Below are 16,645 nucleotides of genomic sequence, written 5' to 3' on the forward strand. Positions count from 1 at the left end.
GCTTCACTGCAGACCTGACCTGTTTGCTGATACCATAAAGAAGAAGAAGGCGGAGTTAGGGGAAAAAGACAGAGCCACCAGGCAGAGAAGAGAGATCCAGACCTCAGGGAGAGCAGAGCAAACGCCAGGACCAGGACCAGGAAGCAACCTAGCACTTGCTGCATTTGAAAAGTTAAAACATCAGTGTGGCCAGGAAGCCCAGGAGAGAGTAGAACTACATGAGATCTCTAGGTTTTAAAGGTGGGGAAAAAAAAAAAAAAGAGTTCACAGCAAAAAAAGCTGTGGATCCCTGGCTGACAGCAAAGATTTCACTAGATTACTTATGAGACGCAAATGTGTCTCAGTTAATTTGACACAAGTCAGAGGCTTGGTTTGAGTCGTGGTCTCTCTGATTTACTGGCTGTCTAACTGTGGGTAAGTCACTTCACCTTTCTGAGCCTCGCGATACTCATCCGTGGAATGACATTAATAATAATTCTTATCTTCCCAGTTTATCAAGACTGTTGTAAGAATCAGTTGAGATGTAACCCATGAATGTCGTTTCATAAACTTCAACGTGCTCAAACATCATTTCTTTTCATTACCAAATGGCTCTCTACCAAAATAAGCCATTCTTCACAAAATGGCTCCACATACAGCATTAACATTAGCAGGAGGCCTAAGAGCAAGCGATGACATATATAAAATGACAAAACCCTGCACGCTTGAGTCAAGCTCGGAGCTCGTGGCCGAGTGAAGCTCACAGGCAGCTTTCCCCTCGTTCCACGGCCCAGCTCAGAAACCTGGAGAAACCCAACCTCCGCGTCCCAAGGCTTCAGCCCTGTTTTCTAGCACTTTCCTAACCCCAAAGGGAAAGCATCTGAACATTACACTCCAGAACACAGGGCCTCAAGACCATCCCTGGGGCTTCCTTACCACCCTGTGAGAGGAGCTCTAAACAAGACTAACGGAGAGGGACACAGCACATCAAACCCAGCGGCGTGGCCAATTTCTCAGTAACAGGAGATGCCCTCTGAGCTACCAGGAGGCGAGGCGACAGCCGGGCGCCCTGCGGGCACTGCTCTGCTAGCTTAACTCCCCTACCTTTGTTTGGATAGCTCTTTCACCTCTATCCAACTTTCCACATCCACTCCTTCCTTCTCCTCCAGGGAGTCAAGGCCTCGTTTCTGCGGTAACCCTCCCATCACCGCCGCCCGCAGCACCTCGCCAAATCCAGCAAACCACGTGCACACTGAACTGCAAGATTTTTTTTTTTTTTTTTAACTACTCAGTGAGAGAATTTCAGGCAACTAAATATACACAGATGAGGTAAGTCATAGGTACTGAGTCTCAGGTTACTCAATTAATTGAGCACAGGTTTAAAACATTCAAGTCCTTCCAAATGCTCCCAGTTCCACGGGCCACTCGCCCAGCTCTGTTCTGACTCCCTGCCATCTCAGGCTCTCTGCAAACACCCTTGGACCAACCAGCACTGCCCTTTCTTCCCAGGTCCCTGGGCGGCAGACCCACTTGGAACTGCTTTGCATGTATCTCCTGGGCCAATAGAGAAACAGGGTCCTTTCCTATCTGGGTCCTGAACCCCACAGCTGGACATGTCACAGACGCCCATGGGAGTCTTGCAGCCACAGTGCCAAACCAGCCTTTCTCCCCAGGTGGCTCTGAACCCAGGCCCTGCATGCTCAATCAGATCCTCCCTGCTTTTCCCAATTCCTCTGGGCTCAGAGGTTCCTAAGAGCTAAAAATTTCATCATGACACCATCCCTCAGCTCGCCAGCCCACCAAAGGAGGATGGAACTCACCTCAGTACCACTTAGTACCACTCAGTACCCCAACTAAGAGCCCACTCATTGGTTCATACTCAATTTATTTCACAGGAGAATCACCCTAGCCATCTTCCCCCAAGCTCCCATTCAATCCACAGTTAACGGGGAAGAGGGTTCCATGCAATAGGCTAGTCTCTTTTCTAAATAATAGAAGCCATATCAGTTACCTTCTTCATTTAAAAAACCTCCAAAAGGGGGGAGGATAATAAACAGCATATTGGCCCCTACATGGCACAAAATGCATTTGATATACGCACATCTTTTTATTGCCCTTGTCTGCCACTCAGATTTGGGATATAATCACATCAGCCTGCCTTTCTGAGAATCCGTAGCTGTGTTTTTAATCTAATTCAGCGGACTGGAGATAAATCATCGTGAAGGGTCCTGATTTTCCAAGCCAAGAGCCTGCAGCGGCAGCAACAGCAATGGCATGCTAAGTTAAAAGGTCAGCCAGGGAGAGGGGGAGGTTTATATGCCATGATGAAGACCACACGCCTGTATTGTTTGTCTTCATGCCAGCCTGCAGGGTTGAAGGGATGAAAGACAGACCCAGTTACATCGAGGTAAGTTAACAAGGGCACAGGAAGCAAAGGGCAGGGCAGGGAGATGGCCCCACTGTTAAGGCACTGTTTATATCTTTCGTGGCTAAACAGAATGCACACGCCACCTCAGCAAAGCCCAGATACAAGTGCACTGTTTGTGCAAGGCCAGATGGGAAGTGCAAGCACAGAGGTTCGGTGAGCCCTGTGAATGCCAGCCTTCATCCCCTAAGTGACTAATGGAAGCAGGCCACCGTGCAGAGGCCTTCCCTAAAGATGACCACTGGACCTGTGTTCCTACCCAGGAAAGAGGGGCCACCACCTCCCGACACTCAGCCTGGCAGTCAGCAGCCGCCAACACCTAGAGCCCTCCATCTTGCTTTCGCTCCCTCGGTTTGCGACAGGAACACATGCAGGGCTTTGCTGTAACCTCTCTCTTGAGTGAAGCAGAGGTTGCCTACCGCTGGGAAAAGGAGGCCCCCTACATCCCACCAAAGCTGTGCTATCTATACAATAGTCATGAGCCACATTTGGCTACTTAAACTTTAAATTCGATAAAATTAAATGAAAGAAAATTTGATTCTTCACTCATACTTGCCACATTTCCTGTGCTCAGTGTCTATATCTGACCAATGGGCATGCTGGACAGCACAGAGAGAACATCCTCACTGCGGAAAGATCTATCACACAGGAGAACCCATCATGAGGCCAGGAAGAAAGGCTCTTCCAGTCTTGGCTAGTAGCAGTGATAATGGGCATGGATGTTACCATTATACTTAACAACTACCCAGTGGATAACAGAACTTTGTCATTATTTTTTAACATACCATTGTGATTTGGTTGTTATGAAGTCCTATTTTTCAGGAACTCACCCCAAAATGCACAAAGCATTTCTTGTGTTATAATTTAAAAACTGAGTATCTCACAATCACACAGGATGAAACCCAAATCCTGATCCTGATCACCCTGCCTTTTCTGGTTTTTAGAATCATCAGCCACTTCAATGCTAGAAGGCTGCCCATGACACTTCTTCGAAGGCCCAAGGTTCACAAGTCGATAAACCAATAAATTAGGTCGAAATTAACTGTGGCTCGTTTTAAATTAAGGAAAATTGATTTTTGCATGTACGTGGCTGGACTGAATGTGCCATCTGCCAACGGATTCTGGCATACCTAGAGAAGACACAGGAAGGTCCCATGCCCATCAGCAAAGAGAATGCCTCAGCCCAGACCCTTTCTGGAGAAATACTAATCCCACTACATTTTGGATCTGACCAAAATGTATTGAGCTCTCCTTTACTTTCCATCCCATTTATTTAAATACAAATAAATGGAGGAAAAGTCAATGTGATACCCCAGGCTTAATATATTTGTATGCAGTTCAACTCTCAATTATCTGTATCTGAATTATTATCAAAAACCCTAAACTCCAAACTGGCTTTCCCTAAACACATTCATGCCACCCATTTCCCATATCAGCAGATCAAAGAATGCAAACTCATTTTAATATTCACCTAAGCAAAATTTAATTAGGAAGGTAAACGAATGCTTACCAAAAAAAAAAAAGACTAAATAAATACATAGCAAAGGCAAATAGATTATTTTTTGGATTGCCTGCTCTCCAGATTATTAGAGTGCCCCTGTGTCCCTCCATTACAGTGAATAGGACAAGGCTGGCTTCATCCATCTCTGCCCTGGGCTTAAACAATGACACTACAAAAATGGCTGTCACCTCTAAGGTTAAGACAGGCCAAAATCTGACGATGAAATGTTCCTACAACATCCACCTTTTGCTTTGGGAAATTCATTGCTATTAGGCTCTGCCTTGTAGATCCCAAGTCTCAAAGCAATTTATTAAGCATACCGTTCACATCATTTTACAGAACATAAAGAAAACATTCTTGAAAAGAACCCAAGTGAAAATCAAGATCCATGATCTCTATATTCCGCTGCTGTCGCACACCTGGGCTCTACATCTCTAGGGCATGCTCTCCTGCATCTCTCCAAGTCACGAGAGCCACGTAATGCTGCTCTCTTGGTGTGCAGGAACCCTCCAAGTGAAATGAGAATTGAGGGGTTTTTTTGCTTTTTTTTTTTTTTTTTAACCCAGCCTGGAGAAAAAGTATCTATTTTATACTATGACACTTCAGGTAACTCTCTGACAATTCACCATCATAATGCTACAAATATATTTTAGAGCTAAAGTTAATCTCATTATTCATGACACCAGGGGCTACAGAGAACAGAAAGCCACTTATAATTCAAGTTTCAAAATTTATGTACATACATGTTGTACATGCATAGAATATTTCTGGAAGGATATGCAAACAACTGATGACAGTGGAGGCCAACTGGGAAGGGGCTCTGGGTGAATGTGGGGCGCAAGAGGGAGGGAAATCTACTTGTCACTACATACTCTTTTGTACAGATTTCGTTTTATAAACACACATTACCTACTGAAGGCTAAGTAAACAAATTGGTTGGCTTTTCGTTTCACCACATCTCCTCTTCTCACCATGCCCTTTCCTCCAGTCCTTCCAACTCTGAAAGCCTCCGCCTCTGTGGCTTAAGACATGCAAGCTATTAATGAACTAATAATGGCCAGAGACTGAGCACAGAACTCAGTAAGAAGAGACGCCAAGTGGAACCAGGAAGAGTTTCTCAAGGTCACATCCCTCATCGAGCCAACCCAAGACACCAAGTAACTCTTCACCTACGTACAGCCCAACGTGAAACAGCAAAAGCTTTGCCTTCTCATCTTCTTTTGGAAGCATACAGGTCAAACATCCTAACTTCAGAATCAACCAGCCAATGCTTTCCTAAGCAAGTGTATCGTGCAAGAATCTACTCAAAAGAGATCTAAAGCTAAACAGTCTTCCACCCCCAAAGGAGTCCCTTTGCTCCAGGGCCTTGTGCTGTAACAGACACTTTATTTTCAGTCTCAAATCAGGACACTGAATACTCCCTGGCCTCTAAAATGTAGGAATTATGAAGAGAGAGCTTGTTGAAAGGAAAATAAACCTGTAAATCCTGTTAGGCTTTGTGCTTCATTCCAAAGGATTTTTCCCCAAAACAATACCATTAGCACCAACCAGCATGACAGCCCTAAAAGGGAGGATTCTGTAAAATAGAATCCAAGCTCTTCACTCAAAATAACTCCCAGATAGCACAGGAAAATCAGGGCTCTTGGAGGCCGTGCCGTTTGCATCGTCACCACACCACCGAGTGAGCCGACTCGTTTTCACTACCCACTTGTGGGTTCACCACAGTCCTCCCTATAAATACCTTTAATATAATTTGAGTGTTGCTTCCTAGCCTCCGGGCCTTTCTTCTTCCAGATGTGCAGTTGGTCCACAAATCATTAAGGGCCTCCCAAGTGCCAGGGAAACACAGAAGAGAAAGATTCAATCCATGCCCTCAAGGAGCAAATTAGGGAGATGAGACAGCTAAGCAATTCTAACACCAGGCAGTAAGGGCTGCACCCAAGCTCAAAGGAACTCTTCCCACAGGAGCCTGGGAATACCAGGAGGTACCCCTTGGATGTTGAAGAATGGAATAGGCGTTTTCCAGGGAAGGACAAGAGTAGAGGAAGACCATTTCAGGCCGGAACAGAGCAAGCATGATAGCACAGAGGTATGGAGCGGACGTGAAATTAGAAAGAAATTCAGTGTGGCCATGAATTAGAGAATCTCCCTTCTTGGATTTAACCTTTTCTAGAAGACACTCAACTTCTAAACTTTGAACTTGGCAGAAAAGTCCTAATATCTGATAGTAAATCGTTCTCATCACTATTACCATAGTTTATTATTATTAATACAAACATGCCTCTAAGTAACCATGGCAGAAGCCAGTCTCCCCACATTAGAGAAGAAGGAATAAGGTCACAATAACTAAGCCTAGTTCACACTATAGGTTAGCAAAGGAAGGAAAAAAGAACTGACATTGACTCCAACACGGGGCTCTTTCTCAGATCCAAGTATTCCCCAGCAAGTTGTCCTTTCTCTTCTCCCTGGAGCTGGTGGCCTTACCACCACCTCCGGGGCTTCTGTTCCAGCCCTGCTCTGTGCTGCCGGGTGTCCTCTTAACCTCACTCGAAGGTCAAAGGGCAAGAAGCTGCACAGTGTCTGAGTCCACCACCCCTTATCACTCCGTCTCCCATGCCCTCCGTGTCACACAGCCCACCAACACCCCACCATACAGTTGCGGCTGGGTTACTGTGTCCCTGTTTACTGGTTCTCGTCCAGGGACATTTATACCTATCTCTGCATCTGCTTTTTCTCCTCCTTCAATCTTAAGTTTTCTGAAAGCAGAAATGAAATCTTATTCCTCACCCCACCTGCACCCCCACAGAACCACACTCAACTCAAGCAGCAGTGTCAGAAAATACTGCAATTCCTTAGGTTTAAAAATTGAAGGGGGGGTCGGGGAGTATAAAGTGGAACTTGGCTTAGGGCTGGAAGTAAAATGACCCTATAATTTATAGTTGCATCCTGACACTTTTGAGAGTGAAGGGGTGCTACTCATAACCAGCAGAGACAACTTATAAACCAGGTCTGCAGAGGAAAATAGAGGCAAACAGTCACCCTAGCTAGAAAGGTCATTCCAAATAGATGTTAGTTACTCCAGAGCTCCAACAGGGGCACCTCAAGCCCCTTCAGTCACCAGCTCCTGTGCGTGCAGTCTGAAGGGTCTGCACCAGAGAGAACTTGTGGCAGAAAGCCCAGTACCAGGAAGTTCTTCCTTCTACCTGACCCAAATCCTTAAAGATTCAAGTTAATACCACTTCTTATTAACCTCAGAGCAACAGAGGAGAAAAAACCCAGCCTTCCATCCTCACCCTTTGGTAGGCATTCCTCATTATGAGTTCAACTGCTAATTCTCCATCCTTCTTCAACTGAGCCACACTCAGTCCGGCTGGCCCAGAAACATAAAAGCCCAGGGCTCTGAAGTCACTCCCAGTGAGAACAGAGTTCATCTCTAACTTGCCCCACAGCCCTGGGAGCTTTTCACAAACCAAACCCAAGGAAGAAATGGCACCTGGGGGCCTATTTTTGAGACCAGAAAGCTCTTCCCTCAACCAAATCTATAGCTTCAGGAGACCTGAGTTCTGGGAGGGATTTTCTCCCACCACTGCCCCACTGCCAGCCCCCAGAGCACTGATTCGAGAGCACAGCAGAGCTGGGCTTACTGGGGAGACCTAGTGAGCAAGGGAGCCTCTCCTCCTCCCCCGCCCTCCATTGGCCTAATGCTGGCATCCCTGTTGAGAGCAAGGACCTAGGTGACTTTTTTTCAACGATACAGTAAAGAAGTTTCAGATGGGGGTGGAGAGGGGACAAGGATCTGGGCCCATGAGGAGACAAGTATGCATGTCCCCTGGCAGCCAGTGCCCACAAGCATGCCTCAGGCACACACTTTTGCCCAGGGACACAGTGGACAGTGAACAGAAGTCAAATGTTCCCACCCACTCACCACCACCCTTCCCCACTTTACAGCCATATATAATATATTTTATTTTGTAAAAGAGATATTTAAGAAGCATTGTATGAAGATAGGGTGATTATAACCAACCAAAAGTCACTGAGACAACGCAGACAAAAGCTAAAGAGCAGGTGACCCTTCCCGGTATGACCTTGGACTAGTCACTTCACCTTTCCCGGCATCGGTTTATTCACCAACAAAATGACACCAGAGGGTGACAAGGTTTATAAGGTTCTTCCTGGCTCCAAGGGTTGAACATTTAACTCTATATATTTCCTGAAGAAATGACTAAAGCAAAACCAGTGAAGAAAGACAGAACTCAGAGATTAATCTTTTATTTCTACTTTAAGAGGGAACAATTTGACTCTAGGAAACATGTATATTTACCACCTCTACTGGTCCCACTTTTTCTCCCCCACTGACCTCCCAGTTTTGCTGCCGTCGATCTTAACTGCAGGACTGGGAGTCTCATGAGGCAATAACATGGTCAAATTAATCTTGCCAGTGCTGATACTAACCTACAAACTCAGTTTGCAATTCCTAGCAGTAAGTCGGGCCATAAAAGTGAAATTCATATTACTTATGATCTAATAAACCCATTGCCTGGACAGAAATAAATCACTTACAGAATAATAATGCCCACCCGATTTCTTGCAGTCTTTTCAAATCCCCAGGTGCCATGAGGGATATCCCTGTCCGTAATAAAGTCAATATCTTGAAGAGGGTGGGTGAGTCAATATCTTGAAGGGTGGGAGAGGAGGAATGGATAGATTCTCATACCTTCTCAAAAAAAATTTTTTTTTAATTCAGCCCTTACAAACACAAACACACACACACACACACACACAACCTCTCTTGTTTTGACTACACAGAGATAGTCGACAAGCTTTCAGGTTTGCCCACCTTTATTGTGGTTAATAATGGTAAGTGTGGAAACCCCCTCTTTTTGCTGTTCTGTGTAAGTGTACTGCAACCGCAGGGTGCTCGCCTCCTCTGCCAACTGATGATACACTAAAGAAAGCCCGTTTTTTATCCAGATGGAAAATGAAGCTGCACCCCTCCTCTACCTGCCGGAAACTACATCGGTCTGCACACACCCTGGGGAAACATGCACTGCACCCCGCGAGTTACCTGGAATACGTTTGCTAAAATCGACAAAAAGAAGAAAAGATCAATGCGATTCAAGTGCTGACGGTTGTACTCATGTGGGGGAAAAAAACAAATGCAAGCCGGGAAGTCCCCAGTGGTGCCTGTACCTGGGAGGCGACTGCAACGGATGGATGCGGGGGTGAGGAAGTGCCGGGAGAGGGAAAAACTGGAGGAAGGCGGGTTGCAAACTGCTCACCTGTCCGTACACCTTGATGGGCTCGGGCTGCAGGGCAGCGCTCCGTCTCCTCCGGAGCGGCTTCTCGTCGGCGCGGCTCGCCCCCCTGGCATCCCCGCGCGCCCACAGTCGCAGCTCGCGCGGGTCGCCCTGCACCACGAGGAAGCCCCGGTCCTGGGGCAAGGGCGCGCGGCCGCCGTGCAGCCTCTGCGTCCAGACCTCGCAGAGAGCCCACGGCGGCAGCAGCGCGACCAGGGTGAATAGGAAGGGGAGTCGCGACTCCCTCCTGCTGCTCCGTGTCGCCATGTTCCGGCAAACGCTACTGCAGGTGGCGCCGCCGCCAGGAGAGAATGTGCAGCGCGAGGCCGGGAGAGCGGCTGGGCCGGGGCCGCGCGCGCCGCTCCCGGGGCTCCAGGCCGCCCGCGCCGCTTCGGGCCGCCCCGCTGCGCCCGCCGCCGCCGCCGGGTCCCGCTCAGCTCGGCGCGGCGCCGTCACGTGTGCGGCTCGCCGCGCGTCCCCTTCGCGCACTTTCTGCGCTCGCCGGCGACTCCCGCCCCTCCCCGGCCGGGGATGGGGAAGTCAAGGCAGCGAGCGCCCGCCCGCGAGGGTGCGTGCCCCTCCCCGGCGGGCACACCTCCCCGTCCTCCCTGCAGGAATTGGGAGTTGTGCGGGGCTCGCTCGTTTTCTCAGGAGTTAGTTGCTTCCTCTACAGGGCCGTGTGGAGGTCGCCCCAAACCGTGGCCAGTCTCCTTTCCTGACTGCGCAGCCCCCTGTCCCGCCACGCGACCACCTCCCCGGGCCCTGGCCTCATCCCCACCTCCAAGGGGGACCCGAGAGCCAGAGAATTAGCTCCGGTAGCACAAGGGACAAATACGAGTCCAGAGGAACCCGCCCCATTGTGAAACTCACATAGTTTCAACTACTCTGGGCACCAAAACGTATCTCAAGCGGCCACAGCCAAAAACCAGCCTTAATCAAGCTAAAGTGCCCCCGCCTCAAGCACTGTAAACATACTCTCTGCAGAGAGGCAGGAAAAAAACGCGGGTACGTCTGACAAGGAACGCGCCACACCTGGACAATCACACAGTTATACAATGTGTCCTTGCGCGCACGAATACTATACGTGACACAGAGCCCCAGCACAGTGGCTCCCTTGTGATCCCTCCAAGGTGACCAAGCACTGAACCACCCTGCCTCCCTGACTCAGGCGCATTGACCAGTCCCTTCAGCTCACAGCCCGGAGAGGGCAAACACCAGAAGAGGAGGGAGGGCAAACTTTAAGCCTAAATTCAGCTTGAAGAGCCAGACTCTCTCTGAATGAACCACAAGCAGATAAAACTGCTGCCATGGGAACACCCAAGGAAAATATTTCTTACAGGTTTGTGGGAGCAGCCAAAGTCTACAGACTGCAACTTCCCGTATTTCAGTTTATATTTCATTGCCCTCTGAACTCAGATCCTGGTTTTTGATAAGAATAAAGACAGAGCAGGGCTGAAGAAGAGACTATCTGTATAGTTGCATACAAGCCGCTGGTTCAGAGGAACGAGATGACAGTCAGTTCAATTTCCCAAAAATGCTCCTTGTCCTCAACAAGCCACAGTAGCTTGATGCCTACCCCTGCCCACTCTAGTACTTTCCAGTTAGCTTAGCAGAACCTCCTTCCCCTACCTAGAACCACCGATGACAATCTGCCAAATGCTTCCTAAATCCAGCATTCTGTCACCCAACCCCACCCCATGCCAGGCTTGCTGAGGACCTTGGCCTCAGTTTCTGCCGTTCTCCCACCTCTTCCAACCCCAATTTTCTCCCCTAGTCAGATGATGTCTTTCTGTCCTTCTAAACATAATTACAGAACCACCTAGTTCTCCCCACCAAGCAAATCATGCATTCTCCATGCTAATTACCCTGATTTGATCATTGTACATTGTATACAGGTTTCAAAATATCACACTGTGCCCCACTGTACCCCATAAATATGTACAATTGTGTGCCAATTGAAAATAATTTTAAAAATCATGCCTCCTCCAAAAAAGCCACTGAACCACTGCCACCTCCCACTCCCCATCTAAACCAGCCCTGTATGTTCAGTATCACCTTACCAGGAATGGACCACCCTGTGGTCTACCAAGACCAGCAGCAAAGATATCTCTACCCCCATTTGGCCCCCAAGGGGAAAATGAAGGGAACACTGTTCTCACCCTGTAGATGATTCGATCATTTTTTCCAACTTATTTTTAATGAGAACCTTCTCTGCAAAAGTGTCAGAATCACAGCAGAAAACAGAGACAGGAGTCTCCTAAGTATGGATTTGAAGATAGGAAACTGTTTTGCCCACACAAACTGCTGGCTTGAGGTTCAGATGGCAATTTGCACAGAAGGATTAGTAGGGTAGGGCCAGCTACTTGCTCATTTTGATTGTGATTTGCAACTTGGATGCTGGAAAACTGGCAAGAACATTCCAACATGGTTAATTTACCCCTTGCAAGCCCTGTCTAGTCATTATCTACATTGCAAGCCATTCTCAGGTGGATAATCAGCGACTTCCGAGACCGTGTGTGCTGCACAACCACAGGGCAGTAAAAAGCACTCTGAATTTTGAGTCAGAAAGTCCACTTTCCAGTTATGGAAACTTGGCCAAACCTCCCCTGAGCTTCAGCTTTCACGTCTGTAAAATAAGGATCTTATTCCATACCTATCTCACAGGACTGCTGAGAGTATCAGATAAGATAACATGTATAAAATAGCTATGCAAATTGTGAAGGCCCTCCAGATACAAATAGTGCATACAGGTGGCATTAGAGACAGGAATTCTAGTCCTGGCTTTGCAACCATGTTATTATGTGATTTTTGTCTTGATCATCTCGCTTCTCTGGGCCTTAGTTTCTTCACGTGTGAAATGAAGAGACCTTGCAGCCCTGGACCATTCCCTACCCCTCAGGACCCCCACTGGGACGTGAGATAGGAACAGCCACAGGCAGGGTCACCCAGGACAGAGTTGGGGCTAAATTGTGCAATGGGAGTAGGGTGTTCCTCCCAGCATCAAAACCAGCTCTGGGTTGTAAACAAGCCACCACTTCCTCCAACCCTCTGAAATAACACCGAAGTTGGGGGGGTGGGATGGAAGGGAGTACTCTACCCGCCTCTACCCCAGCTTCCATGGCCTTGATCTAGTGCTGCCCAGCATCGTGACAAAAATCAACATGCATGGTAATTTACTGTTAGACTCACAGCCCTGTATAAAAAAGTCCTGAGCCTATTGTCAGACTTTAAACTGCCCCCCTCTGTCGTCTGCCCATCCTAGGCCATTGGTGATGGGGCTAAAGGAAAACCACACAGAGGTCACAGTGTCCCACATTTTTATCCAGATGGAGTAATGTTTAAAATAGCAACAAGGACAACCACAAAGAGAAGGGGAAAAAAATCCCCAAAGCCTAATTTGACTTCTTTCTGTTCTTCTTTCTCACCCCCTGGCCTTCCCGCATGCTCACCCTCCCGGCTGGCCAACTTCTATTCATCCTTCAGGGTTCAGAGTGGCCTCCCTCGGTACCTAAGCTAGATTACAGCCTTCACTGTAAGGCTCTAGCCCCCTGTAGCCTTTGATACTTCCTCTCTGGTCACATTGCCGATTTAACTTCATCTTCCTCCTAAACTACAAGCAGCAGGAAAGCAACATCAGACTGTCTTATGTGGATGTTCCCGGTGCCCTGCATACTCCTGGCACGTGGTGGGGGCTCAGTGGTATTTATAGGATGCACGCATGTGAATGACGGGAGCAGCGACACCCCCTTTGCCCTCCTGGTGAGGGTTGGATAAGGGTCCAATGTATCTGAATCTCAGATCTTTCTTTTCACCATATATCTTCTCCGTCCTCTTTTTTCTCCCAAAGCTGTCCTCCCAGAGCCACACAGCTGGACGAGAGTCATTACAGCAGAAAAGGGACCCTCCTCTCCTTGGGGTGGCAAATTTTTTTTCCTCCATATAACTTTGGCCAAATACTGCCATTTACCTCACCAGACCCGGGGCAGGGAGGGAAGAAATAAAAATAGAAATCCCCTCTTGCCCCAAAGAAATAACTCTTTCTCCTGCTGTTGCCAAAAGCTACTTTAGCTAAGTAAAAGTCCATGATAATTAATGAGGTTTAAAATACAAATGCGCCCAGAACATAGACTAAGTAACTTATATTCTCACTCCTGAATAAATTAAATTCCAAGAGGAGGTTCTGGAAATAGCAGTAACTTATTTAGCATAGCAGTGATTTGCATTTGCATAGCATTATAACAGCATTATCTATCTTATTTCATCTCACAGCAACCCTTTGAAGTGGGCCAAAGCAGGCATTATTGTCACCCTCATTTTACAGACCTTGAGAATTGAAGCTCCGGAAAGAAGATTACTTGATTTGCCCAAAGTTACACCGACTTGCTAACTCACAGTTAGTAAGGGATAGATTCAAACCCAGGCTCTCTGACTTTTTCTGCTATCCCCCTTTGGAAGAGAAGAGCTAATTTCAAGTCCTGGGTATGGTGGGACAGTGAGAACCAGGGCACTACTCAGCCCTCCCAGGTACCCTTCCTCCGCGTGAGGCTGCGTTTGCGTTACTCTCTCTCAGACCACGATGGGGCCAAGCGGGCAGTGATGTTTCTGTTACAGAGTTCACAAGTCCTGTTTTCTGTACTTTCCTAGGAGATAAATTTAATGAGGGATTTGGTTTCCAATGTGCTCCAAAGCCTGTGAAAGAGCACGGGTTTTAGAAACTGCCCTCTAGTTTAGGTTCCACTACTTACTCTTGTCTGATCTTGATCTCTCAGAAACTCGACTTCTTGAACTTCTATAACAAGAAAGCATGGAGGCCTTTCTCACCAAGTGTGTGAAGTGAAAACCTAGACACCGTTTGTTATTGTTATGTAGACACAACAACAAGACCTCCTGACATAAGACAATGGTTTGCTGAGGGTCACTGGGAAATTAGCTCCTTCCCTGTGAATATAGAAGAATAGAACTCCCCCTCCTGGGTTTGGGGTGAATGGAACTTAAGCTTAAGATTCTTTGAAAATCCCTGGATAATTACATATGGAGGCTTTTATATCCTTCCCTTGGGGCCTTCGCAATACATGTGTGAGCATAGCTTTAGGCACAGAAGTGCCAAGAGATGAGACCAATCAGCTCGGACACAATGCAATTTAAATGCTTGATGCTTTATTTCAACAGAGGCCTCCATGATCTCTCAGAGCCAGCAAGACTGGGAAAGCAGCCGCTCAGGCTAGCTTTTTGGTCCACCTCTCCTGGGTACACTCTAATAGCGACGACCTAGAACCCCCAGACCTCTTTTCCAGTCTGCTCTAGTCTAAACAAATCAAAATGCTCCCCTCTCTGGCCATTGTTCATTTATTAACTAAAAAGCCACTTCTTGACCTCTTCCCAGATTTCTCCCAACCACCCCAGAGGCCCTGGAAACTTACATTATGCCTCTCTTGAGATGTTGATCATGTTCTGTCTTCCGTTATAGCAACCATTTGGGTGCTTACCTCCTTTTCTAAATTGTAATTGTGTCTTTGACTCTCTTCCCCTGTCTTGCACTTAATAGTTTAGATCCTGGTGAATTGAAATGACAGTAAGGGGGGTTGGGGAGGGAGTCTCACACCCTGTGGCAGTTGGTTCTGGAAAAAAGAAAATTTTGAATTAATGCTCTGGGAAGACTGAATTTTCCATCCTAGCTTCCACCCCAAAGGATGCCAGAAAGACCACTGAGGGCTGGCAGCACCAGAGGAGCCAGCCTTGCCAAGAAGTGAGTCCTTTTATTGCAACATGTTTTCCAGTATGCCCTAGTCATTATCATCTGCCTGATAACAGAGTCCAAGCATCTGCAAAGGATACAGCCACCGGCAAGGAACTTGAAGAAAGAGAAGACAGATAAACGTAAAGCGAGCAGAAATATATAAATACAGGAAGAGCTGTGTTCTGTAAAAAAAAAAAAAAAAAAAAAAAAGATGAGCACTGGCTTTGGGGAAGGTGGTGGGGCAAACTGGCTGGATGGAGAACAAGACTTTTTGAGCCCCAGTGTCAGGTGTGTGTATGGCAGTGGGCGGGGCAGGCAGGGAAGACCAAGTGCTTCTGGCCAGGAGGAAGTAGGAAGTTATTTTTAGGCATCTAAGGAGAATGAGGAAAGGCTTCAAGGTAGGAGAGTGGCGGCAAGGTAGGGCGTGGGAGCAAATAGGTAGGGTGGCGCCCACTGTGGGAGGCTGGGAAAGCCAACAGTGAGAGACACCCAGGAGATCTTTGGACGCTGTACAGCCGGCAGGGGATGGAGAGCGGGGAGCAGCGCTTTCACCAGGACCAGAGCACATCCGCCGCTTTTGTCCGTCTCCTGCTGCCGATGGTGGCAAGGACTGGGGGACCTGTTTATCATGCATGTAGTCTTCCCCAGGGTAGGACAGATCAGACCTCTCACTGTCTGCCATCTTTAAATCCATCACCCTAGAAATTTTACATGGTGTCATCAGCTAAATTAACACCTGTTAAAATCATCATTCCCACCAGACTCAAAACTGCCAGTGCTTTTAATGAGGCCGTGCATAAAGGAATACATTTTCTCAGAGCCCTTAAACAAATTATATTAAATCCTCCACACCAAATAAATTATTGAAACAGCGATTACGGTTTGGATCATACCAACAGACCTATTCACAGGCAAATTTAAAACCTGCCCAACCACCTAAGTGGAGAGGTGAGTGAAAAATCCGTTCCCTTTCAGTGGTTATTTAAACAAGAATGCCAATGCTAAATTAGCAGTGGGTTTTGTGTATGAATTTTCTTTGCATTCTAACATTATGTAAATGAAAAACCCAACAAAGTGCAAATTAAGACTATTCTTAATTCTAAAAGCCTGCTATTCTGTGATAATGACGCCATGGAATACTTCACAGTCTGCCAAGCACGGTGTGTGGTTCCTGCTCCCCCATCTGCCTGTATGCCTCCCAGCAAGGCGACAACCACTGTGACCTTGTTTTTTCTTTTTCCCCTGCCCACTAAAGTCAGATTCCATCCACTCCTCCATCCCTCTTCCTCCTCCTCATTTAATCTTGCCCAGATTATTTAATCACCTAAAAGAACAAGAGGTTGAAATGGGCTTAATCTGCATGAAGCAGCAGTGTGGACAGGTGCTAGAGGCAGCTCACCTGGGTTTATATCCCAGCTCTGCCATGGGCCGGCTGGGCTGTCTAAGGCAAGGACTCAGAGCCTAATTTTCTTCATCTGTAAAATGAGTCACCTACATCTGTAGGTCTAAAGGATTAAATGAGATTATACATGCCAAGGGTTTAGAGCCTGGCACATAAAACTTCTTCAACAAATGACACCTATTGTTACTGGGGAAAGTTCAGGTTCAATACTGTTGCTAAATCAATTTGGCCATTCAGCAGTTGTCAGGTTTTTAATTCAGATTTGTGTGTGTCCCCCTTCAACCTCACTACTTGGTGATGTGTT

General features: G+C 47.2%; 1 protein-coding gene across 1 annotated transcript in view; it reads right to left on the reverse strand.

Moving 5' to 3' along the window:
• The window catches only part of SORL1 (sortilin related receptor 1), a 167,204-nt gene extending 157,717 nt beyond the window's left edge, over positions 1 to 9,487 (reverse strand). The window contains exon 1 of the mRNA XM_069470765.1: positions 9,185 to 9,487. Coding sequence (XP_069326866.1) covers positions 9,185 to 9,469 — 285 coding nt within the window. The 5' untranslated portion in view covers positions 9,470 to 9,487. The remainder of the gene's footprint in view (positions 1 to 9,184) is intronic.
• Between the last annotated feature and the right edge of the window lie 7,158 nt (positions 9,488 to 16,645).

Source organism: Eulemur rufifrons, chromosome 6 (assembly GCF_041146395.1).
Source record: "Eulemur rufifrons isolate Redbay chromosome 6, OSU_ERuf_1, whole genome shotgun sequence".
Lineage (NCBI taxonomy): Eukaryota > Metazoa > Chordata > Mammalia > Primates > Lemuridae > Eulemur > Eulemur rufifrons.